This window comes from Mobula hypostoma, chromosome 31 (genome assembly GCF_963921235.1).
Source record: "Mobula hypostoma chromosome 31, sMobHyp1.1, whole genome shotgun sequence".
Taxonomy (NCBI): Eukaryota; Metazoa; Chordata; class Chondrichthyes; order Myliobatiformes; family Myliobatidae; genus Mobula; species Mobula hypostoma.
The window spans coordinates 6,239,035-6,262,918 of record NC_086127.1 but is presented as its reverse complement, the minus strand read 5'-3'; the positions used below and the strand labels follow the sequence as shown (position 1 = coordinate 6,262,918).

The window sequence follows — 23,884 nt, the reverse complement described above, 5'->3', positions numbered from 1 at the left end:
ACAACCCTTTTCTGCCCGCCTCGCCCCCGTGACTGGCGCCGCCGCGCCATGTGGTAGTTGAGCCTGACGCCCTCCCGCTTTGTGACGTCAAGAGGTAACGTCATTTTGGCCCCGCCCCCATCCAAGTGCAGGGAGGGTGGTAGCCGGCGGAGGGAAAGGTCGAGGCTCGGGGCCTGGGGCTCAACCAAGGGGAGGGAGGCAGCTGGAGGGCCCGCGGGAGCAGGCCGTAGGGCAGGACAAAGGGATTAGAGTGCAGGGAGAGGAGGAGATGCTTGTAGGTGCTGAGGGGGATGGGTACTGTCCCGGGGAGGGAGCTTCCCCGATCGATTGATCGATACCCGGCCACTCATCCCCTCTCCAATCAATAACCGACCATTCCCAGTCTGGTCGATCGATACCCGGCCACTCAGCCCCTCTCCGATCGATAACCGGCCATTCCCAGTCTTGTCGATCGATACCCAGCCACTCTGCTCCTCTCCGATCGATATCCGGCCACTCAGCCCCTCTCCGATCGATAACCGGCCATTCCCAGTCTTGTCGATCGATACCCAGCCACTCTGCCCCTCTCTGATTTATAATGAGCCATTCAGAACCTCTCCGATCGATACCCAGCCACTCCGCCCCTCTCCGATCGATACCCGGCCACTCAGCCCCTCTCCGATCGATAACCGGCCATTCCCAGTCTTGTCGATCAATACCCAGCCACTCTGCTCCTCTCCGATCGATATCCGGCCACTCAGCCCCTCTCCGATCGATAACCGGCCATTCCTAGTCTTGTCGATCGATACCCGGCCACTCAGCCCCTCTCCGATCGATAACCAGCCATTCCCAGTCTTGTCGATCAATACCCAGCCACTCCGCTCCTCTCCGATCGATATCCGGCCACTCAGCCCCTCTCCGATCGATAACCGGCCATTCCTAGTCTTGTCGATCGATACCCGGCCACTCCGCACCTCTCCGATCGATAACCGGCCATTCCCAGTCTTGTCGATCGATACCCAGCCACTCTGCTCCTCTCCGATCGATAACCGGCCATTCCCAGTCTTGTCGATCGATACCCAGCCACTCTGCTCCTCTCTGATTTATAATCAGCCATTCAGAACCTCTCCGATCGATAACCGGCTGCTCTACCCGTTTCTGGTCGATAACAGGTCTACCGAACCCTCCCCTATTGATCGCCCACCAGTTCTGCCAGCTCCTCTCCTATCCATAACTGGCACGTCGGGATCTGCCACTGTACTGAGAGCTTAATGTGTCCTGTCTGAAGTAGATCACGTTCAAACTGATTTCATGGCGTGTGTTTGACCCCATAAGGTATGGAATCAGTGGCCACGTTATTAGATACCGGACTGGAACCTGTGTGGTCTTCTGCTGCTGTGATGTGTTGTGCGTTCAGAGATGCTCTGCTGCACACCACTATTGTAATGTGTGGTTATGTGAGTTACTGTAACTTTCCTGTCAACTTGAACCAGTCTGGCCATTCTCCTCTGACCTCTCATTTTCACCTAGAAGATTGCCACTGGCTCTTTTTTTTATTGTTTTTCTCTGAACTCTGGAGATTAGTAGTTCCTGAGATACTGCATTTGACAAAGTTCCACACGGTAGGCTTATTCAGAAAGTTAGAAGGCATGGGATCCAGGGAAGTTTGGCCAGGTGGATTCAGAATTGGCTTGCCTGCAGAAGGCAGAGGGTGGTGGTGGTGGAGGGAGTGCATTCAGATTGGAGGATTGTGACTAGTGGTGTCCCACAAGGATCTGTTCTGGGACCTCTACTTTTCGTGATTTTTATTAACCACCTGGATGTGGGGGTAGAAGGGTGGGTTGGCAAGTTTGCAGACGACATAAAGGTTGGTGGTATTGTAGATAGTGTAGAGGATTGTTGAAGATTGCAGGGAGACATTGATAAGATGCAGAAGTGGGCTGAGAAGTGGCAGATGGAGTTCAACCCGGAGAAGTGTGAGGTGGTACACTTTGGAAGGACAAACTCCAAGGCAGAGTACAAAGTAAATGGCAGGATACTTGGTTGTGTGGAGGAGCAGAGGGATCTTGGGGTACATGTCCACAGATCCCTGAAAGTTGCCTCACAGGTAGATAGGGCAGTTAAGAAAGCTTATGGGGTGTTAGCTTTCATAAGTCGAGAGTTTAAGAGTCGCGATGTAATGATGCAGCTCTGTAAAACTCTGGTTAGGCCACATTTGGAGTACTGTGTCCAGTTCTGGTCACCTCACTATAGGAAGGATGTGGAAGCATTGGAAAGGGTACAGAGGAGATTTACCAGGATGCTGCCTGGTTTAGAAAGTATGCATTATGATCAGAGATTAAGGGAGCTAGGGCTTTACTCTTTGGAGAGAAGGAGGATGAGAGGAGACATGATAGAGGTGTACAAGATAATAAGAGGAATAGATAGAGTGGATAGCTAGTGCCTCTTCCCCAGAGCACCACTGCTCAATACAAGAGGACATGGCTTTAAGGTAAGGGGTGGGAAGTTCAAGGGGGATATTAGAGGAAGGTTTTTTACTCAGAGAGTGGTTGGTGTGTGGAATGCACTGCCTGAGTCAGTGGTGGAGGCAGATACACTAGTGAAGTTTAAGAGACTACGAGACAGGTATATGGAGGAATCTAAGGTGGGGGCTTATATGGGAGGCAGGGTTTGAGGGTTGGCACAACATTGTGGGCCGAAGGGCCTGTACTGTGCTGTACTATTCTATGTTCTACGTTCTCCATCTGCCACAAATATCGTAACATGGTCAAAGTCACTTAGATCACATTTCTTCCCCCATTCTAATGTTCGGTCTGAACAACAACTAAACATCTTGACCCTGCATGCTTTTATGTTGCTGCCACATGATTGGCTGATTAGATTTTGCATTAATGATCAGTCACTGAGTGTATATGATAGATAATTAATTTGTTAAATCCACAAACAACTAATCTCCAGCAGCGTAATCCCTGATCAAAGCTAATCCAAGTTGGGTATCACTGTTGGACCCAATTCATGTTACCATTGGTCGCCACGGTAACGTAGCAGTTAGCGTGTCCCTATTACAGCTCGGGGTGTCGGAGTTCAGAGTTAAATTCCAGTGTCATCTGTAAGGGGTCTCTGTCCATCCTCCCCATGGAATGCATGGGTTTTCCCCGGGTTCTCCGGTTTCCTCCCATGGTCCAAAGACGTACCGGGTGGGTTCATTGGCCATTGTAAATTGACCTGTGGTTAGGTTGGATTTAAGTCGGGGTGACACAAGCTTGAAGGGTCGTAAGGGCTTAAAACACACTTTATCTCTAAATAAATAATTATTCCCAACATAACATCAAGAAGTAATCCCTATAATCCATGTTTGTCTTATTGATCATATTTTCCTAAACTAAATGTTCAAGAGTTTGTCCACAGAATCTGTGCTCAATAATTAGTCTCAATTACCTTGCACTGATATCCCCCATCTCTCATTATCAACGCAATCGATAGGCATCCAATCCACGAGCTCTCTCCGCAATTTTTCAATATTACTTCTCATCAATAAATCCCCCAGTCAGTTCACACATCAAATCTCTCCAATCGATCAAAGCATAGTCTTTTGACTCTTTCCATACCGTACCTAGTCCGATGTATTAACTATATACAATAATACTTTCTTTATTAATCTTTTTATTGATTTAAAAGGAGTGTAAATACAATTAAGAGGAGAATTATCTCTAATATACATATCAGTAACAAAGTAAACCAAGATTAAGTTGGACACTGTCAAAATTATAGATATTATTAAACTAGTATAAAATATATAATTTAAAAAAATGAAAATAGCAATTCTCCTCCAAAATGCAATAATTTACTGTTAACATTTCTCCCAGTCAGTCCACTCTACACATCAAACCCATTAAAAGATATTTTTTGGCATTTTCCATACTGTACCTGGTCAGTATCACCATCGGCGCCATGTGCCATGTCGCATGACGTAGCCAATTGTGGTGACCACGATTGTCTTGGCAAATTTTTCTGCGGAAGTGGTTTGCCATTTCCTTCTGGGCGGGGTCTTTACAGCGTGGGTGACTCCAGCCATTATCAATACTCTTCTACAGATTGTCCATGGTGGAGTCAGCAGGACTTGTGATATGCACCAGCTGCTCGTACCGAACCTGCTCCCGTGGCTTCATGTGACCCTATTCCGGGTGGGGGGTGGGAGGGGCCTAAGCAGATGGCACACCTTGCCGGAGGGTGGCCTGCAGGCTAGTGGAGGGAAGGAGCACCTTACACCTCATTTGGTACAGACGCATCTCCACCCTGCTGCCCAGCGTAGTCACCATTATTCAATAATTTAGGGTTAACGTTTCCACAAGCCAGTCAACTTCACACATCAAAAGTCTATCATCATCATCGCCATCAGGTGCCATGCCCGGATTGAGCTTTGACTGCCATGGCCCACACATTCCTGTTTCGGGTCAAGTGGATCAATTCATTTCCAGTTCTCTGGCTGCTGTCTCCATCATAGTTTGTCTTTGTCTTCCTCTTGCTTTCTTCCCTTCAATCTTTCCCCATGCATTCTAACTCCTCTTTCCTGATCACATGTCCAACGAAGTTACGTTGCCTTTTCATGATCTCATATTATTTCTCTTTTTGTGTTTGCTCTGTTCATGACATCCTCGTTAGATGTTCGTTTTGTCCATGATATTCTTTGCATCCTCCTCAAAAGCCACATCTCTGCTGCCTCATGTTACTAGATGCTGTCCAACATTCTGATCCATATAACGTAACTCTATTGGCAGTTTAAAAAAATCATCTTTTGTCTCTTTCCATACTGAACCTGGTCAGTGCATAAGTCAAAGGACACCATTATTCAACAATTCAGTGGTAACATTTCCTCAAGCCAGTCAACCTAACACATCAAATCTCTCTGATTTATTAAAAGTAATCCGTTGACTCTTTCCATAATATACCTAGTCAGTGCAAAAATCAGTAGGACATCATAAATATTCTCAATAATCTACGGTGGTGTCGGGGCCAAAGGAGGTGTAAGACAGGACTTCCCTCCACTGGCCTGCAGGTCACCCTTGGGCAAGGTGTAGCACCGGCTTAGCGCCCCCCCCCCACCACCGATCAGGGTCACGTGAACGCGATGATGGCCGTACGAGCAGCTGGTGCATATCACAAGTCCTGGTTGTGCGACCACTGACGCCAGGCAGACAGTCACTGAATAGTATTGGTAATGGCTGGGGTCACCCGTCTTGCAACAACACTGCCCGGAAGAAGGCGATGGCAAACGAGTTCTGTAGAAACTGGAAAGACCGTGATCACCCACGTCACAAGAGAACCAATCGGTTTCAGTCCAGGCTCCTAACGAAACATAGCCTCTCTTTGCAATCGCCCCCATATGTCGGGCCCAGGACCGATCTTCAGAGATGTTGACACCCAGGAAGTTGAAGCTGCTCGCCCTTTCCACTGCTGAGAACATTGACCAGCATGTCGATGAGTAAGTGCCAAAATAACGAGGTGGCGGCCACCGGTTCATGGTCCGATCAGAAATCTGCTGGCGGACGGGGCAGAAGCTGTTCCTGAAATGCCGAGCGTTGGTCTTCAGGCTCACGTATTTCTTGGTAGTAACGAGGAAGGGGCATGTCCCGAGTCCTTAATGCTGGATAAAGTGAGCGATTTATTCAGCGAGCAGATGATGAAGGCAGAATGGCAGAGGTGGACTGGGAGCAGGAGAGGTCCTGACCAACATGTGTTCCCAGAAGTGCGAAAGGAACGGACGGCAGCCCTGGACGCGAAGGGAAGCTGCAGGCCAGATTTAAAATAAAGGGGAAATAATAACAGGGTAGTCGTGGTTGGAGGTTTTAATTTCCCAAATACTGATTGGCATCTTCCGAGAGCAAGGGGTTTAGATGGGGTGAAGTTTGTTAGGTGTGTTCAGGAAGGTTTCTTCACACAATATGTAGATAAGCCTCCAAGAGGAGAGACTGTACTTGATCTGGTATTGGGAAATGAAGTTGGTCAGGTGTCAGATCTCTCAGTGGGAGAGTATTTTGGAGATAGTGATCACAATTCTATCTCCTTTACCATAGCATTGGAGAAAGATAGGAATAGACAAGTCAGGAAAACGTTTAATTGAAGTAAGGAGAAATATGAAGCTATCAGGCAGGAACTTGAAAGCATAAATTGGAAACAGATGTTCTCAGGGAAATGTATGGCAGAAATGTGCAAATGTTCAGGGGATATTTGCATGGCGTTCTGCATAAGTACATTCCAATGAGACAAGAAAAGGATGGTAGGGTACAGGAACCATGGAAAATCTAGTCAAAAAGAAAAGAAGAGTTTACGAAAGATTCAAAAAAAATTAGGTAATGATATGAATCTAGAAGATTATAAGGCTAGCAGGAAGGAGTTTAAGAATGAAATTAGGAAAGCCAGAAGGGACCATGAGAAGGCCATGGCAGACAAGGTTAAGGAAAACCCCAAGGCATTCTACATGAAGAGCAAGAGGATAGGACGTGAGAGAATAGGACCAATCAAGTGTGACAATGGAAAAGTGTGTATAGAACCGGAGGAGACAGCAGAGGTTCTTAATGAATACTTTGCTTCAATATTCACTATGGAAAAGGATCTTGGCGATTGTAGGGATGACTTACAGTGGACTGAAAAGCTTGAGAATGTAGATATTAAGAAAGAGGATGTGCTGGAGCTTTTGGAAAGCATCAAGTTGGATAAGTCACTGGGACCTGATACGATATACCCCAGGCTACTGTGGGAGGCAAAGGAGGAGATTTCTGAGCCTCTGGCAATGATCTTTGCATCATCAATGGGAACGGGAGAGGTTCTGGAGGACTGGAGGGTTGCAGATGTTGTTCCATTATTCAAGAAAGGGAGTAGAGATAGCCCAAGAAATTATAGACCAGTGAGTCTTACTTCAGTGGTTGGTAACTTGATGGAGAAGATCCTGAGAGGCAGGATTTATGAACATTTGGAGAGGCATAATGTGATTAGGAATAGTTAGCATGGCTTTGTCAAGGGCAGGTCGTGCCTTACGAGCCTGACTGGATTTTTTGAGGATGTGACTAAACACATTGATGAAGGTAGAGCAGTAGATGTAGTGTATATGGATTTTAGCAACACATTTGATAAGGTACCCCATGCAAGGCTTATTAAGAAAGTAAGGAGGCATGGGATCCAAGGGGACATTGCTTTGTGGATCCAGAATGGGCTTGCCCACAGAAGGCAAAGAGTGGTTGTAGACGGGTCATATTCTGCATGGAGGTCGGTGACCAATGGCGTGCCTCAGGGGTCTGTCTGGGACTCTGACTCTTTGTGATTTTTATAAATGACCTGGATGAGGAAGTGGAGGGATGGGTTAGTAAATTTGCTGATGACACAAAGGTTGGGGGTGTTATGGATAGTGTGGAGGGCTGTCAGAGGTTACAGCGGGACATTGATAGGATGCAAAACTGGGCTGAGAAGTGGCAGATGGAGTTCAACACAGATAAGTGTGAGGTGGTTCATTTTGGTAGGTCAAATACGAGGGCAGAATATAGCATTAATGTGGAGGATCAGAGGGATCTTAGGGTCCGAGTCCATAGGACACTCAAAGCTGCTGCACAGGTTGATTCTGTGTTTATGAGCATTCAGTGCATTGGTCTTCATCAATTGTGGGATTGACTTCAAGAACCGAGAGGTAATGTTGCAGCTATATAGGACCCTGGTCAGACCCCACTTGGAGTACTGTACTCAGTTCTGGTCACCTCACTACAGGAAGGACGTGGAAACCATAGAAAGGGTGCAGAGGAGATTTACAAGGATGTTGCCTGGATTGGAGAGCATGCCTTACGAGAATAGGTTGAGTGAACTTGGCCTTTTCTCCTTGGAGTGACGGAGGATGAGAGGTGACCTGATAGAGGTGTACAAGATGATGAGAGGCATTGATTGTGTGGCTAGTTGGAGGCTTTTTCCCAGGGCTGGAATGGTTAGCACGAGAGGGCACAGTTTTATGGTGCTTGTAAGTAGGTACGGAGGAGATGTCAGGGGTAAGTTTTTCATGCAGAGAGTGGTGAGTGTGTGGATGGGCTGCCGGTGACAGTGGTGGAGGCGGAAATGATGGGGTCTTTTAAGAGACTCCTGGATAGGTACATGGAGCTTAGAAAAATAGAGGGCTATGGGTAAAGCCTAGGTAGTTCTAAGGTGCGGACATGTTCGGCTCAACTTTGTGGGCCGAAGGGCCTGTATTGTGCTCTAGGTCTTCTGGGTCTCTATGTAATATACTGTGTTTCTTTTATTCTGTAAGTGCTTGCAAGAATCTCAAGGCGGTGTACAGAAACGTATCCATGAATTGATAATGAATTTATTTTGAACTTTGAACTCTCTGTGTAAGAAGAGGCTCTGTTGGGTCTCAAATCTCTCCCCTCCTGGATCATTTAATTTTTAAATTTGTATTTACATAGAGAACAAGCCCTCCCGACTCAGTGAGTCTGTGCCACCCGCTTGCTCTCATGTGACCAATTAACCTGCTCACCCAAATCTGCAGATGCTGGAAACCCAGAGTAACACACACAAAATGCTGGAGGAACTCAGCAGGTCAGGCAGTATTGATTTTTAGGCATCCGTTAGTCTAGTGAGACCATGGATTTGTGCCTTGGAAGGTTTCCAGGGCGCAGGCCTGGGCAAGGTTGTATGTAAGACCGTCTGCAAGTCTCCCCTCTCCATGACACCGATGTTGTCCAAGGGAAGGGCACTAGGACCCACACAGCTTGGCACCAGTGTCGTCGCAGAGCAATGTGTGGTTAAGTGCCTTGCTCAAGGACACAACACACTGCCTCAGCCAAGGCTCGAACTAGCGACCTTCAGATCACTAGACCGACGCCTTAACCACTTGGCCACTTGCAGCATCTATGGGAAAGAGTAAACAGTTGACGTTTCAGGCCAAGACCCTTCATCAGCACCAGAAAGAAGCTGTGACTTTACATCTCTCCTGGTGAAGGGTCTCGGCTGAAAACGGCGACTATTCACTCCCTTCCACCGACGCTGCCTGGCCTGCTGAGCATTCTGTGTGTGACCTGCTAACCCATAGAAACTACAGCACAGAAACGGGCCCTTCGGCCCTTCTTGGCTGTGCCGAACCATTTTCTGCCTAGTCCCACTGACCTGCACATGGACCATATCCCTCCATACGCCTCCCATCCATGTATCTGTCCAATTTATTCTTAAATGTTAAAAAAGAACCCGCATTTACCACCTCATCTGGCAGCTCATTCCATACTCCCACCACTCTCTGTGTGAAGAAGCCCCCCCCCCAATGTTCCCTTTAAACTTTTCCCCCCTCACCCTTAACCCATGTCCTCTTTTTTTTCTCCCCTTGCCTCAGTGGAAAAAGCCTGCTTGCATTCACTCTATCTATACCCATCATAATTTTATATACCTCTATCAAATCTCCCCTCATTCTTCTGCGCTCCAGGGAATAAAGTCCTAACCTATTCAACCTTTCTCTGTAACTGAGTTTCTCAAGTCCCGGCAACATCCTTGTAAACCTTCTCTGCACTCTTTCAACCTTATTTATATCCTTCCTGTAATTTGGTGACCAAAACTGAACCCAATACTCCAGATTCGGCCTCACCAATGCCTTATACAACCTCATCATAACATTTCAGCTCTTATACTCAATACTTTGATTAATAAAGGCCAATGAACCAGAAGCTCTCTTTACGACCCTATCTACTTGTGACGCCACTTTTAGGGAATTTTGTATCTGTATTCCCAGATCCCTCTGTTCTACTGCACTCCTCAGTGCCTTACCATTAACCCTGTATGTTCTACCTTGGTTTGTCCTTCCAACGTGCAATACCTCACACTTGTCTGTATTAAACTCCATCTACCATTTTTCAGCCCATTTTTCCAGCTGGTCCAAGTCCCTTTGCAGGCTGTGAAAACCTTCCTCACTGTCTACTACACCTCCAATCTTCTATCATCAGCAAATTTGCTGATCCAATTTACCACATTATCATCCAGATCATTGATATAGATGACAAATAACAATGGACCCAGCACTGATCCCTGTGGCACACCACTAGTCACAGGCCTCCACTCAGAGAAGCAATTCTCTACCACCACTCTTTGGCTTCTTCCATTGAGCCAATGTCTAATCCAATTTACCACCTCTTCATGTATACCTAGCGACTGAATTTTCCTAACTAACCTCCCATGCGGGACCTTGTCAAAGGCCTTACTGAAGTCCATGTAGACAATATCCACTGCCTTCCCTTCATCCACTTTCCTGGTAACCTCCTCGTAAAACTCCAATAGATTGGTCAAACATGACCTACCACACACAAAGCCATGTTGACTCTCCCTAATAAGTCCCTGTCTATCCAAATGCTTGTAGATTCTGTCTCTTAGTACTCCACTCTCCAATCCTCCGGCACCTCACCTGTAGACAGCAACATTTCAAATATTTCTGCCAGGGTCCCTGCAATTTCAACACTAGTCTCCTTCAAGGTCCGAGGGAACACCCTGTCAGGTCCCGGGGATTTATCCACTTTAATTTTCCTCAAGACAGCAAGGACCTCCTCCGTTTCGATCTGTACAGTTTCCATGATCTCACTACTTGTTTCCCTTAATTCCATAGACTTCATGCCAGTTTCCTTAGTAAATACAGACGCAAAAAACCTATTTAAGATCTCCCCCATTTCCTTTGGTTCCGCACATAGCCGACCACTCTGATCTTCAAGAGGACCAATTTTATCCCTTACAGTCCTTTTGCTCTTAATATACCTGTAAAAGCTCTTTGGATTATCCTTCACTTTGACTGCCAAGGCAACCTCATGTCTTCTTTTAGCCCTCCTGATTTCTTTCTAAGTATTTTCTTGCACTTCTTATACTCCTCAAGAACCTTATTTACTCCCTGCTTCCTACATACAATTCCCTCTTCTTCTTTATCAGAGTTGCAATATCCCTTGGGAACCAAGGTTCCTTATTCCTATTCACTTTGCCTTTAATCCTGACAGAAACATACAAACTCTGCACTCTCAGAATTTCTCCTTTGAAGGTTTCCCACCTACAAATCACATCTTTGCCAGAGAACAACCTGTCCCAATCCATGCTTTTTAGATCTTTTCTCATTTCTTCAAATTTGGCCTTCTTCCAGTTAAGAACCTCAACCCTAGGACCAGATCTATCCTTGTCCATGATCAAGTTGAAACTAATGGTGTTATGATCACCGGAACCAAAGTGCTCCCCTACACACACTTCTGTCACTTGTCCTAAGCCATTCATCTTTGGGACGTGGAAGGAAATCCTCGCGCTAGCCAGGAGAATGTACTGACCCCCTCACAAACTGCAGCGGGAATCAAACCCAGGTCTGGCACTGCCCCAGCGAGATGCTAACTGATAGGCTGCCGTGCCAGCCTCTCATGTTATACCTGCAGCCCTGGGGAAAACACGACCACTGTCCAAGGGTTTGTCAAAGGGTCTCGGCCCAAAACGTCGACAGTTTACTCTTTTCCACAGATGCTGCCTGGCCTGCTGAGTTCCTCCGGCATTTTTGTCTGTTTTGCTACCCCTGTCCAGCTGCTCATGAATTTATAAACAGGAGTGGGGAGTTGAGGACACCAATCTGGTGCCTCTACGCTCAACGGCCACTTTACTCAGTGTGGTGTTCTGTTGTCACCCATTCTCCGACAAATGTGGTCAGGGGATTGAGTTCAAGAGCCGTGAGGTAACCTCGCAGCTCTGCAAAACCCTGCTTAGACCACACGGGTAGACCTGGTTAGTACATCACGGGTAAAACCCTTCCCATGAAACATCGCCATAGAAAAGCAGCATCCGTCATCAGAGATCCTCAACCCCCAGGCCGTGCTCTTTTCTCACTGCTGCCATCAGGTAGAAGGTACAGGAGCCTCAGGACTCACACCACTAGGTTCAGGAATGGTTACTACCCCTCAACCATCAGGCTCTTGAACAAAAGAGGGTAACTACTCTCATCTATTGAGATTCCCACAACCGATGGTCTCACTTTAAGAACTTTATCTTGTTGTTTATTTATATTTGTATCTGCACAGTTTGTTGTTCATTGATCCTGTTTACAGTTACTGTTCTATAGATTTGCCGAGTATGCCCGCAGAGAAATGAATCTTAGGGTTGTACGTGGTGACACGTATGTACTCTGACAATAGATTTTACTTTGAACTTTGAACTTGGAGTATTGTGTTCAGTTCTGGTCGCCTCAGTACAAGAACGATGCGAAAGCTTTGGGGAGGGCATGGAGGAGGCTTACCAGGATGCTGCCTGGATGAGAGAGCATGTCTTACGAGGACAGGTTGAGTGAGTGAGGGCATTTCTTTTAGGAGCGGAGGAAGATGAGAGGTGACTTGGTAGAGGTGTACAAGATGGCAAGAGGCATAGATCGAGTAGGCAGCCAGAGACATTTTCCCAGGGTGGAAATGGCTAATACCAGGGGGTGTAACTTTAAGGTGATTGGAGGAAAGTACAGGGGGGTTGTCAGAGGTACATTCTTTACACAGAGAGTGGTGGGTGTGTGGATCACCCTGCAAGGGGTGGTGGTACAGACAGATACATCTGGGGCGTTAAAGAAACTCATGGGTGCTTGGATTAAAGAGTATTATCACCGGCCGACATCATGAAATCTGTTAACTTTGCAGCAACAGTACACTGCAATACATAATAATGAAGAAAAAAACGTGAATTTCAGTAAGTATTTATATGCATCAAATACGTAGTGCAAAAAAAACAGAAATAAAAATATAGTCAGGTAGTGTTCAAGGGTTCAATGTCCATTTAGGAATCTGATGGCAGAGGGGAAGAAGCTGTTCCTGAATCGCTGAGTGTGTGCCTTCAGGCTTCTGTACCTCCTTCCTGACGGTAGCAATGTGATGGGGGTCCTTAATGATGGATGCCGTCTTTCTGAGGCTTGAAGGTGCCCTGGATCCTGGGGAGGCTAGTGCCCAGTCGGGAGCCGACTGCGTTTACAACTTCCTGCAGCTTATTTTAATCCTGGGGCCGAGCCTCCCCCTCCATGCCAGTCGGTGACACAGCCAGTTAAAATGCTTGCCACCGTACATCTGTAGAACTTTGCGAGTGTCTTTGGTGACGTACCGAATGAACTATAGCCACTGATGTGCCTGATTTGTAACTGCCTCTGTATGTCAGGCCCAGGGTGGACGTTCAGAGATGCCTACACCCGGCGATTTGAAACTGCTCACTCTCTCCACTTCTGACCCCTGTGAGGACTGGTGTGTGGGTCTCTCTCGACTAACCCTTCCTGAAGTCCACAATCAGCTCTTTGGTCTTACTGACGATGAGTGCCCGGTAGTTGCTGCGACACCATTCCACTATTTGGCGTATCTCGCTCCTGTACACCCTCTTGACACCACCTGAAATGGAGTGTTGTGTAGGAGGAAAGGGTTTGATTGATCTTAGAGTTGGATAGAGACTGGCACAACAATATGGGCTGAACAACAATACGAGGGGTGACTGATAAGTTCGTGGCCTAAGGTAGAAGGAGTCAAGTTTACAAAACCTAGAACTTTTATTTTTCAACATAGTCCCCTCCTACATTTACACACTTAGTCCAGCGGTTGTGGAGCGTACAGATCTTGGACCCCCAGAAAGTGTCCACAGCAGGGGTGATTGATAAGTTTGTGACCTAAGGTGGAAGGAGATGAGTTATACAGCTCTCATTACATGCACATGCAGGTCAACTCTTTGAGTAATTATGCAGAAAGTTTGAGATTAATAACTCATCTCCTTCTACCTTAGGCCACGCACTTATCAATCACCCCTGATGAGTTATTAACTTTAAACATTCTGCATAATTACTCAAAGAGTTGAACTGCATGTGCATGTAACGAGAGCTGTATACCTCATCTCCTCCTATCTTAGCCACGAACTTATCAATCACCCCTCGCACGTTACCATGCTGAAACAATCGATGCTCTCAGTGGTTTATTCCTGAAATAACCTGCAAAAGTCATCCAAGTGTGCTCAGCTTTCCTCCCAGACCAAGATGTACAGGGTGTTATGTTAATTGGTCATTGTAAGTAGTCCCATGATTAGACTGGGGTCAAAACGTTGGGTTGCTGGGCCTTGCATTCTCTAAGTAGAATAAATAAATATCGGCTATGGAATTGGTTTATTATTGTTGACGCGTAGCGAGATACAGTGACAATCTTGTCTTGTATATCGTTCACACAGATCACATCATTACACAGTGTATTGAGGTAGAACAAGGTAAAAAATGGGTTCTTGACCTCACACTCTACCTCGTTATGATCTTGTACCTCACTGCCTGCCTGCTCTGCACTTTCTGTGTGGCTGTGACACTCTATTCCGCATTCTGTTACTGTTTGACCTTGTTCTACCTCAACACACTGTGTAATGATGTGATCTGTGTGAATGATATACAAGATTGTCATTGTATCTCGCTACACATCAAGAATAATAAACCAAGTCCAATTCACGTTGACTAAAATGTTTTTCATATTTTAATTCGAGATACAACATGGTAACAGGGCCTTCTGGCCCACCAAGGCCTCACTGGTCAACCAATTAACCTTCTAACCTGTACATTTTAAAAGCACGGAGGGAAATCGGAGTGCGGGGAGGGAATACACAGAACCATGGTGAGAAGGAAGGAACTCCTCACAGACGGTGACGGGAATCGAACCCGGGTCGCTGGTGCTGGAATGGCGTTATGCTAACCATGAGGAATGTCCCACTCGCCATTTGCCTAATTTCAATTAACACAAAATTCTCTCCTTGCAGGCCCATTCAACGTGACCAGAAGAGCCCCGATTAATTCGGCTGCTGGAGCCAAACGTCGTCCGAAGAGGAAAGGCCCACCTGAGGCAGCCTGGTCCACCAGCTGTGGATTCCGTGTCTCCTGGAAGGGACGAGGAAATGGGCCAGAGTGTCCCCCTGTAGGCGAGGAAGGACCGAGGCAGCTGCGGGCGGAGGGTAGTGGCGCCGGGGGGGGGGACCGCCGGAGGACGAGGAGGGCAGCGATGGCCACCACTCCCCAGACGGCGAGAGGCAGCACGGGGCAGCCTCCGGCCGGGAGCCAGATCCGGCGGCCGGACTCCCTTTCCAACATGGAGGGCTACGAGGGGATGATGGTGGGGATGGATGTGTCGAGCGGCCCCGGCAAGCCGCTGGGGCTCCCCTCGGCGCTCTCCGAGGGGCAGCTGGCCCCCGCCATGCTGGCGATGCAGTCGGAGTTCATGGACCAGCTGGGGCTGCGGGAGGACCCCGCCCCACGTAAGGCGCCCTCAGTCGGGCCAGAGGGTAGGTCTCCGGAAGGGGGTGCAGCTGGGGGTGGAGGGGTGGGGAGAGGGTGGCAGGGGAGCGGTTCGCAAATGACAAACACACCGTATTCTGCAGATACCAGAAATCCCGTGGAGTGCACACAATGTGCAGGGCGAACTCCGAGGATCGAACCAGACACGAGGAAATCTGCAGATGCCGGAAATTCAAGCAACACACATCAAAGTTGCTGGTGAACGCAGCATCTCCAGGAAGAGGTACAGTCGACGTTTCGGGCCGAGACCCTTCGTCAGGACTAACTGAAGGAGGAGTTAGAGATTTGAAAGTGGGAGGGGGAGGAGGAGATCCGAAATGATAGGAGAAGACAGGAGGGGGAGGGATGGAGCCAAGAGCTGGACAGGTGATTGGCAAAAGGGGATATGAGAGGATCATGGGACAGGAGGCCCAGGGAGAAAAGGTGGATGGGAGTGCCAGAGGAAGATGGAGAGCAGGCAAGGTGTATAGTGAGAGGGACAGAGAGAGAGAGAGGAAAGGGGGGGGGGGGGGGGATAAATAAATAAATAAATAATGGATGGGGTAAGAAGGGAGGGAGATTAACTGAAGTTAGAGAACTCAATGTTCATGCCATCAGGTTGGAGGCTACCCAGATGGAATATAAGGTGTTGTAAGCGGAACAAGTGCTACACATGCCCTTACACTTCCTCCCTTACCACCTTTCAGGGCCCCAGACAGTCCTTCCAGGTGAGGCAACACTTCACCTGTGAGTCTGCTGGGGTGATATACTGCGTCCGGTGCTCCCAATGTGGCCTTTTATATATTGGCGAGACCCGACGCAGACGGGGAGACCGTTTTGCTGAACACCTACGCTCTGTCCGCCAGAGAAAGCAGGATCTTCCAGTGGCCACACATTTTAATTCCTCATCCCATTCCCATTCTGACATGTCTATCCACGGCCTCCTCTACTGTAAAGATGAAGCCACACTCAGGTTGGAGGAACAACACCTTATATTCCGTCTGGGTAGCCTCCAACCTGATGGCATGAACATTGACTTCTCTAACTTCCGCTAGTGCCCCACCACCCGCTCGTACCCCATCCGTTATTTATTTTTTATTATTCTCCCCCTTTATTTTCTCTCACTTTTTTCACGCTCTGTACTATACTCCTTGCCTGCTCTCCATCTTCCTCTGGGCTCCCCTCCCCGTTTCTTTCTCCCCTGGGCCTCCTGTCCCATGATCCTCTCATATCCCCTTTGCCAATCACCTGCCCAGCTCTTGGCTCCATCCCTCCCCCTCCTGTCTTCTCCTATCATTTTGGATCTCCCCCTCCCCCTCCCACTTTCAAATCTCTTACTAACTCTTCCTTCAGTTAGTCCTGACGAAGGGTCTCGGCCCGAAACGTCGACTGTACCTCTTCCTAGAGATGCTGCCTGGCCTGCTGCGTTCACCAGCATCTTGTGTGTGTGGATCGAACCAGTTTGGTTTGGCGTTGTGCCCAGCACAGACATTGTGGCCCAAAGGGTCTCCTTCTCAGCTGTACTGCTCCTCTGCTGACTGATGCCCAGTCTCCTGCATGTAGGATGTGGAGGGAAGCAACACACACACACACACAAACACAATTTAAGAACCAAGCACTCGGGTCCACCCCCGGACAGGAGGCTGTGGGGAGAATGCTGGAAAATGGGGTGGGTGTGGTTCACGCCTGGAGGGGCCATCGGCAGTGGACTAGGTGGGCTGAAGGGCCCGTATGCCACTCTTGGGTAATAAAGTGAAAGGTGATGGGGGTGCAGACAGGGCTTCGAGCTCCGATGCCTTTCCCCCCACCCGCATCCATGGTGCCGAGGTGGAGAGGGCTGAGGGTCTCAGGTTCAGACACCAAGGAAGCTCACCAGCGCCTGTACGTCCTTACCGCTCGAAGGAGACTTGGCACATCTCCAGTCCTCATCAGTGCAGCAGAGAAAGCATCTCTCCAGATGCGTCACGGCTTGGTGGGGCAACTGATCCGCCCGTGGCCATGAGAAGGCACAGAGAGTCATGGACAACGCTTGGCTCGTCACAGAAACCAGCCTCCCCTCCGTGGACTCTGTCTACACTTCCCCCTGCCTCGGTAAAGCAGCCAGCAGGATAATAAACCAACTCCAGTTCAGCCAAAGACCCCACCCACCCCAGTCATGCTCTCGTCTCGCCATCCTCCATCAGGCAGGAGATACAGAAGCCTGAAAGCACGCACCATGAGACGGAAGAATAGCTTCTTCCACCGTGTTGGAAGACTCCTGAACAGTTCTCCAGTACGATAACATGGGCTCTTGTTCTCACAATCTTCTTTTTCATGATCTTGCCTGCCTGCTCTGCACTTTCTCTGTGGCTGTGACACTCTACTCCGCATCCTGTTACTGTTTGACCTTCTTCTACCTCAATACACTGTGTAGTGATGTGATCTGTGTGAACGATATACAGGACAAGATTGTCTCTGTATCTTGCTACACGTCAATAACAAACCAATTCCAATTCTTTTATTGTTTGACCTCGTGCTACCTCAATACACTGTGTAATGATGTGATCTGCGTGAACGATATACAGGACAAGATTGTCTCTGTATCTTGCTACACGTCAATAACAAACCAATTCCAATTCTTTTATTGTTTGACCTCGTGCTACCTCAATACACTGTGTAATGATGTGATCTGTGTGAACGATATACAACACAAGATTGTCACAGTATCTCGGTACATCTGACAATAACAAACCAATTCCAATACCGAGGAAGAGGGAGCATTCCACTCAAATCCTTCACTCAGCGCCTTTACTTCCTGAGAAAGCTAAAGAAATTTGGCCTGTCCCCTAAAACCCTCACTAATTTTTATAGATGCACCGTAGAAAGCATTCTTCTAGGGTGCATCACAACCTGGTATGGAAGTTGTCCTGTCCAAGACCGAAAGAAGCCGCAGAAGATTGTGAACACAGCACAGCACATCACACAAACCAATCTTCCGTCCGTGGTCTCACTTTACACCTCACGCTGTCGGAGCAGTGCTGCCAGGATAATCAAGGACATGACCCACCCAGCCAACACACTTTTTGTCCCTCTTCCCTCTGGGAGAAGGCTCAGGAGCTTGAAGACTCATACGGCCAGATTTGGGAACAGCTTCTTTCCAACTGTGATAAGACTGCTGAATGGATCCTGACCCGGATCTGGGCCGCACCCTCCAAATACCCAGACCTGCCTCTTGGTTTGTTTTTTGCACTACCTTACTTTCCCTTTTCTATTTTCTATTAATGATGTATAAATTAAATTTTTAATGTTTACTATTGATTTGTACTCCAGGGAGCAGGAAGCGCAGAATCAAATATCGCTGTGATGATTGTACACTCTAGTATCAACTGTTTGGCGACAATAAAGTATAAAGTATAAATCTGTGTTTCTCCCCGCCCACAGAACCAGCTAGGCTGAAGCCCTTGAGATCAGACTGGAATAAGGTGGCCCTGGCCTTTCTGGGCCTCTGCGCGGTGCTTGCTGTCATAGCCCTGGTATTACACATTGAAGGTAAGCTCTGTGTGTGTGTACGTCTTCGACGGTAGCGTGCTGCTGATGGACCACCTTTAACTGACTATCAGTGAGCAAGGGGCAACACACACAAAATGGAGGAACTTGGCAGCTGAGGCAGCACCTATGGGGGAAATAAACAGTCGATGATTCGGGTCGCAACCCGTGATCGGGGCTGGAAAAGAAGGGTGCGGGGTGCAAAAGACAGAAATAATAAGGTGGAGGGAGGTGACAGGTGAGGGGGAAGGCAGGTGGGGTGGGGAGGGGACTGATGTGCGAAGCAGGGATGGAGAAGGGATGAAGAAGGAGGAATCTAATCAAAGACAGTTAGGAATCTAATCAAAGACAGTAGACCATGGAAGAAAGGGAATCTTTCTTACCCTGGCCTTGACCCTCATCCCCTTCCTTTTCAGTTCTGATGAAGTGTCCTGGCCTGGAAATTTATTTCTGTCCGTAGATGCTGCCTGACCCGCTGAGTTGCTCCAGCATCTTCTGACAAGGCGCCGCACCATCAGACAGCTTAACTAGATCCGAGCCCGCGGTATTACAGGAAAGATACCGGCATGGATGGAAGATTGGCTCATTGGCAGGAGGCAAAGAGTGGGAATAAGGGGGGAGCCTTTCCTGATTGGCTGCCAGTGGCTAGCAGTGTTCAACAGAGATCAGTGTTGAGACTGACCCTTTTCACGTTATATGTCAATGACTTTGATGGGGGATTTGATGGCTTTGTGATCACTTTTGTGGACGATGCAAAGGTAGGTGGAGGGGCGGGTCGTTTTGAGGAAGCATGGAGCCTGAAGAAGAACTGATGGAATATTGTGTAGGCAAGTATATGGTCATGTACTTCAAAAGCAGGGATAGACGATTTTCTAAATGGGGAAAAATGTCAGAAATCAGAGGTGCAAAGGGACTTGGGAGTCCGCATGCAGGACTCCCGGAAGGTTAACTTGCAGGTTGAGTCGGTGGTAAGGAAGGCAAATTTGATGTTAGCATTCATTTCGAGAGGATTGGAATACAAAAGCAAGTATTGGAGGAAGCTGGGGCTTTACGAGGCATTGTTCAGACTGCACTCAGAGTATTGTGAGCAGGTCTGGGCTCCCTTCTCTCAGAAGGGGTGTGCAGTGCAGTGAGGAGGGGCTCAAACTGGAGAGGGTCCAGAGGAGGTTGACGAGGATGTTCCTGGGAATGAAAGGGTTAACCCATCAGGCGTGTTTAATGGTTCTGGACCTGCACTGAAAATCCGAATCAGGTTTAATATCATGGAATTTATTAACTTTGTGGCAGCAGTTCGATGCAATACAGGATAAATATAGGGCGAAAATCTGAATACTGTAAGTATATTAAGGAGTTCATTACAATAAGTGGAGCAAAAGCAGGAATTAAAAATAAAGTAGTGAGGTAGTGTTCACAGGTTCAACGTCCATTCAAAATCGGATGACAGAGGGGAAGAAGCTGTTCCTGAATCTCTGAGTGTGTGCCTTCAGGCTTCTGTACCTCCTTTCTGATGGTAACAGTGAGAAAGGGGTATGCCCTGGGTGCTGAAGGTCCTTAATAATGGACGCTGCCTTTCTGAGACACCGCTCCCTGAAGATGTCTTGGATACTACGGAGACTAGTAGCCACGCTGGAGCTGACGAATTTTACAACTTTCTGCAACTTATTTTGGTCCCCCCACCCCCATACCAGACAGTGACGCACCCGGTCAGAACTCACCGGAGTTTAGAAGGATGAGAGGGAGGTGAGATCTGTTGATCTTGGATCTTGGACCTATTGACAGGAAGACCACGGTCTGGGCAGAAGCAACTCCAGCTCCATCACGCTGAGCGCCGGCACGCCCCAGGACTGTGTGTGCTCAGCCCGCTGCTGTTCAAACCAACCAAATCAAGTCTAATTGTCATTGAAACCGTACTTAGATACAGCAGGATGAGACAGCGGTCCTTTGGGGCCAGGGTGAAAAGGATACACGCGTATTCGAAATAACGAGAAAGGGGGAGAAAAAGAACATAGTCATGTGAGAAAGCACATCTTTAGTCCAAGTCCCGCAAATTGACCACAAACTAGAGACAATCTGCAGATGCAGCAAATACAACACATACAAAATGCTGGAGGAGCTCAGCAGGCCAGGCAGCATCTATGGAAAAGAGTGAACAGTCGAGGCTTTGGGCCGAGTTGTTCCCTCCAGACCAGCCTGTACTTCCACCAGTCCAACCCTAGAGGGCAGCGGCCACCCCCACCGAGCCCTGACAGCACTCTATGATGAAAGTCCTCCCTACAACCTCGCCGCCTGTCTCATCACAAAGCAAAGGGAAGCAGCCCTGTGGCAATCAACGTCCAACAGAGTCTTGCGGTTGCAAAAGAACCATCCAGGACAGTCACGGTTTCACTGCACGCCGCCTTCGCGCCAACTCAAAGTGACGCACTTACGGGGAAACTAGCCCTTGTCTATTTCCGGTAAGTTGGCAGCACGTATGCACGCAGCGGCCTCTCAGGGGCCAACCAAAGGTGTGCCTTTCTTTGTTAAATGCGTTTTTGTACAGCAGGTCCACCGCATCAGTGAGCTGCTCATTGTTCGGAGAAGCTGGCCAGGAAGGCCATAAGAGTTGGCCAGCGATTCAGAGAAGGCAAGGAGGACCATCGGCTACGGGAGCTCGAGTCAGGCTGTCGGCCCCAGGAGGTCGAGTTGGACGTCGGCCCGGAGAGGTCGAGTTGGACGTCGGCCCGGAGAGGTCGAGTCGGACGTCGGGCCGGGGAGGTCGGGTCGGACGTTGGGCTGGGGAGGTCGAGTCAGGCTGTCGGACTGCAGGAGAAGCCGGATTGGGTTTGGAGGAGCTGACCTAGGTGCTGCCCGCCACTCTGATTTGATCTGAGTTTGGCTTTGAACAGCCTGATTCATAACGTGGACGAGAGATGATCGTAGACCTTAGGAAGGTGCAGGCTGGCCACTCCTCACAGTGCAGAAATGGCTGCTCGGCAGAGAGAGTGAGCCGTGCCAGGTCTCTGGGAGTGCACATGGCGGGTGCTGTCGCCCGGTCCCCCAGCTTTGGTCAGGAAGGCACAGCAGCGTCTGGACTTCCTCAGGGGACTGAGGCGATGAGGCTCTCCCCCCCATCCCCATTCTCGCCAACTCTTACAGAAGCATCGCCAAAACTGCCTCCCCCCCCCCCCCCGGACCGGCTGGGTCACCGCCTGGGATGGGAATTGTGCGGTGGTCTGACCGCAAGACCCGACAGAGGATTGCGAGGGCGGCCGAGAGGACCATCGGGGTCTCTCTCCCACCCACCTGAGATGACTTTCAGGAGCAAGCCGCCCAGCACTGTCAGAGAACCCCCTCCCATCCGTCCAACAGTCTCTTTGACCCCCAACCATCGGGAGGGGGGGAGGTACCGTGTAGCATCAGGACGAGGACTGTTGGGATAGTGGGGGAGTGGTTGCCATGGTAACGTAGTGGTTAGCGTGACCCTATCACAGCTCGGGGTGTCGGAGTTCAGAGTTCAATCCCAGAGTCATCTGTAAGGAGTCTCTGTCCGTCCTCCACATGGAATGCATGGGTTTTCCCCGGGTTCTCCGGTTTCCTCCCACAGTCCAAAGACGTACCGGGTGGGTTCATCGTTCATTGTAAATTGTCCCATGATGAGGATGGGGTTAATTGGGGTTGTCAAGGGTTACTGGGGCTGTGTGGCTCGAAGAGCCCAAAGGCCTACTCCCACTCCCACTCTGTATTGCTGAATAAGTAAGAATTCCAGGACCAGGGCCGCAGCCTCTCACAAAAGAGAGGGACGTTCCTTTAGAACGGAGCTGAGGGGGAACCTCTTTATCCAGAGAGTGGTCAGTCGTAGCCACAGGCGGCTGGGCGAGCCGGGTCACTGGCTACACTCAGAGCGGAGGTAGAGAGGCTCTTGATTCAACAGGCCGTCAGCGGTGACGGGGAGGAGGCAGGAGAGGAGGAAGAAGTCGGCCGTGGTCAAGTGGTGGGGCAGACTTGATGGGCCGAATGGCTCCACGCAGCTCCTGTCTCTTCTGCTCTGACTGGATGGAGCGTACGGTCTGAAGAGCAACATGGAGGACGGCGGTGGAGGTACTTGAAGGGTAACAGTGATGAGGCTTCCTCCGGTCAGAACTCCAAGGAGGAGGCGCATCTTGAGCTGCTGAGGGAGGGAGGGAGGGAGGGAGGACAGAGGCAGGCGGGCGGTGACCCCTCACACCTCCTTCCGGTTTGGAGTGAGGGTCAAAGGGAGGGAGGGAGGGCATACAGTTTCCAAAAGGCGGATGCGTCCCCCCCCCCGAGGCACTGCGCCCAGTGGGTGGGATGGGGGGGGCCGCACTGAGGGCCTCACAACGCCGGGACCCCGCTCGGGTCCAGCCCTTTCGTCCCACACCAGCTGCAGCCGCTGGCGTTAACTCCTCCTCTCGCCGTCCCTTCTTCTCTGTGGCTCCCGCCAACTCGCCCACCTCCCCCTCGCTCAGCCCGGTCCCCTCTCGCCTAACCCCCCCCCCTCGCTGACCTGTCCCCCCTCCCTGCAGCTGCCAGATTCGCTCCAACAACCCCTCTCGCTCAGATACGACCCCGCTTGCCTTCCTCCCTCCGCATGTTCACCTCCACCCTCCCCGAGCTTGCCCCACTCACCTTCTCCCCCCCATTCGCATATGCCCTTGTCTCGCCTCCATGGTCACCCCACACTACGGCCTTCACACCTACCACAGCCCCACCCTCACTCACTCCTCAGCACTGCATCCGCCTCATCTCCCTCCCACTCTGCTGCCCCTCCCTCTAACACTACCCCTCCACATACACTCGCCTCCCCTCCTCCCTCTTGCTCACCTCAGTCCCCAGTCACTCTCGGTCCTCTCCCCTTCGCACTTTCCTTCCCCTCGCTCACCTCCTACCTCTCTCGCACCCCCAGCAGATGGCACCGCCACTCGCTGCCTCCCCCTCCCTCAATCATTCAGTCATCCCTCCTTCATTTCACCCCCTCACTCGTCTACCCCTCCCTCCCTGACACTCCTTCAATTGTTTCACCCTTCTTCCCTCAATCGCTTCACTTGCCCTTGCTCACCTCCCCTCCCTCACTTGCTGTACCCTCCCCCGCTCGCCTTC

General features: G+C 49.5%; 1 protein-coding gene across 1 annotated transcript in view; it reads left to right on the top strand.

Annotated features, from left to right (window-relative positions):
- The first annotated feature begins 5,386 nt into the window (after window positions 1–5,386).
- The window catches only part of LOC134339984 (T-cell surface glycoprotein YE1/48-like), a 63,774-nt gene continuing 45,276 nt past the window's right edge, over window positions 5,387–23,884 (top strand). Inside the window, exons 1-3 of the mRNA XM_063036815.1 lie at window positions 5,387–5,461; window positions 14,752–15,270; window positions 18,683–18,790. Of these exons, the coding sequence (XP_062892885.1) occupies window positions 5,452–5,461; window positions 14,752–15,270; window positions 18,683–18,790 (637 nt within the window). The 5' untranslated portion in view covers window positions 5,387–5,451. The remainder of the gene's footprint in view (window positions 5,462–14,751; window positions 15,271–18,682; window positions 18,791–23,884) is intronic.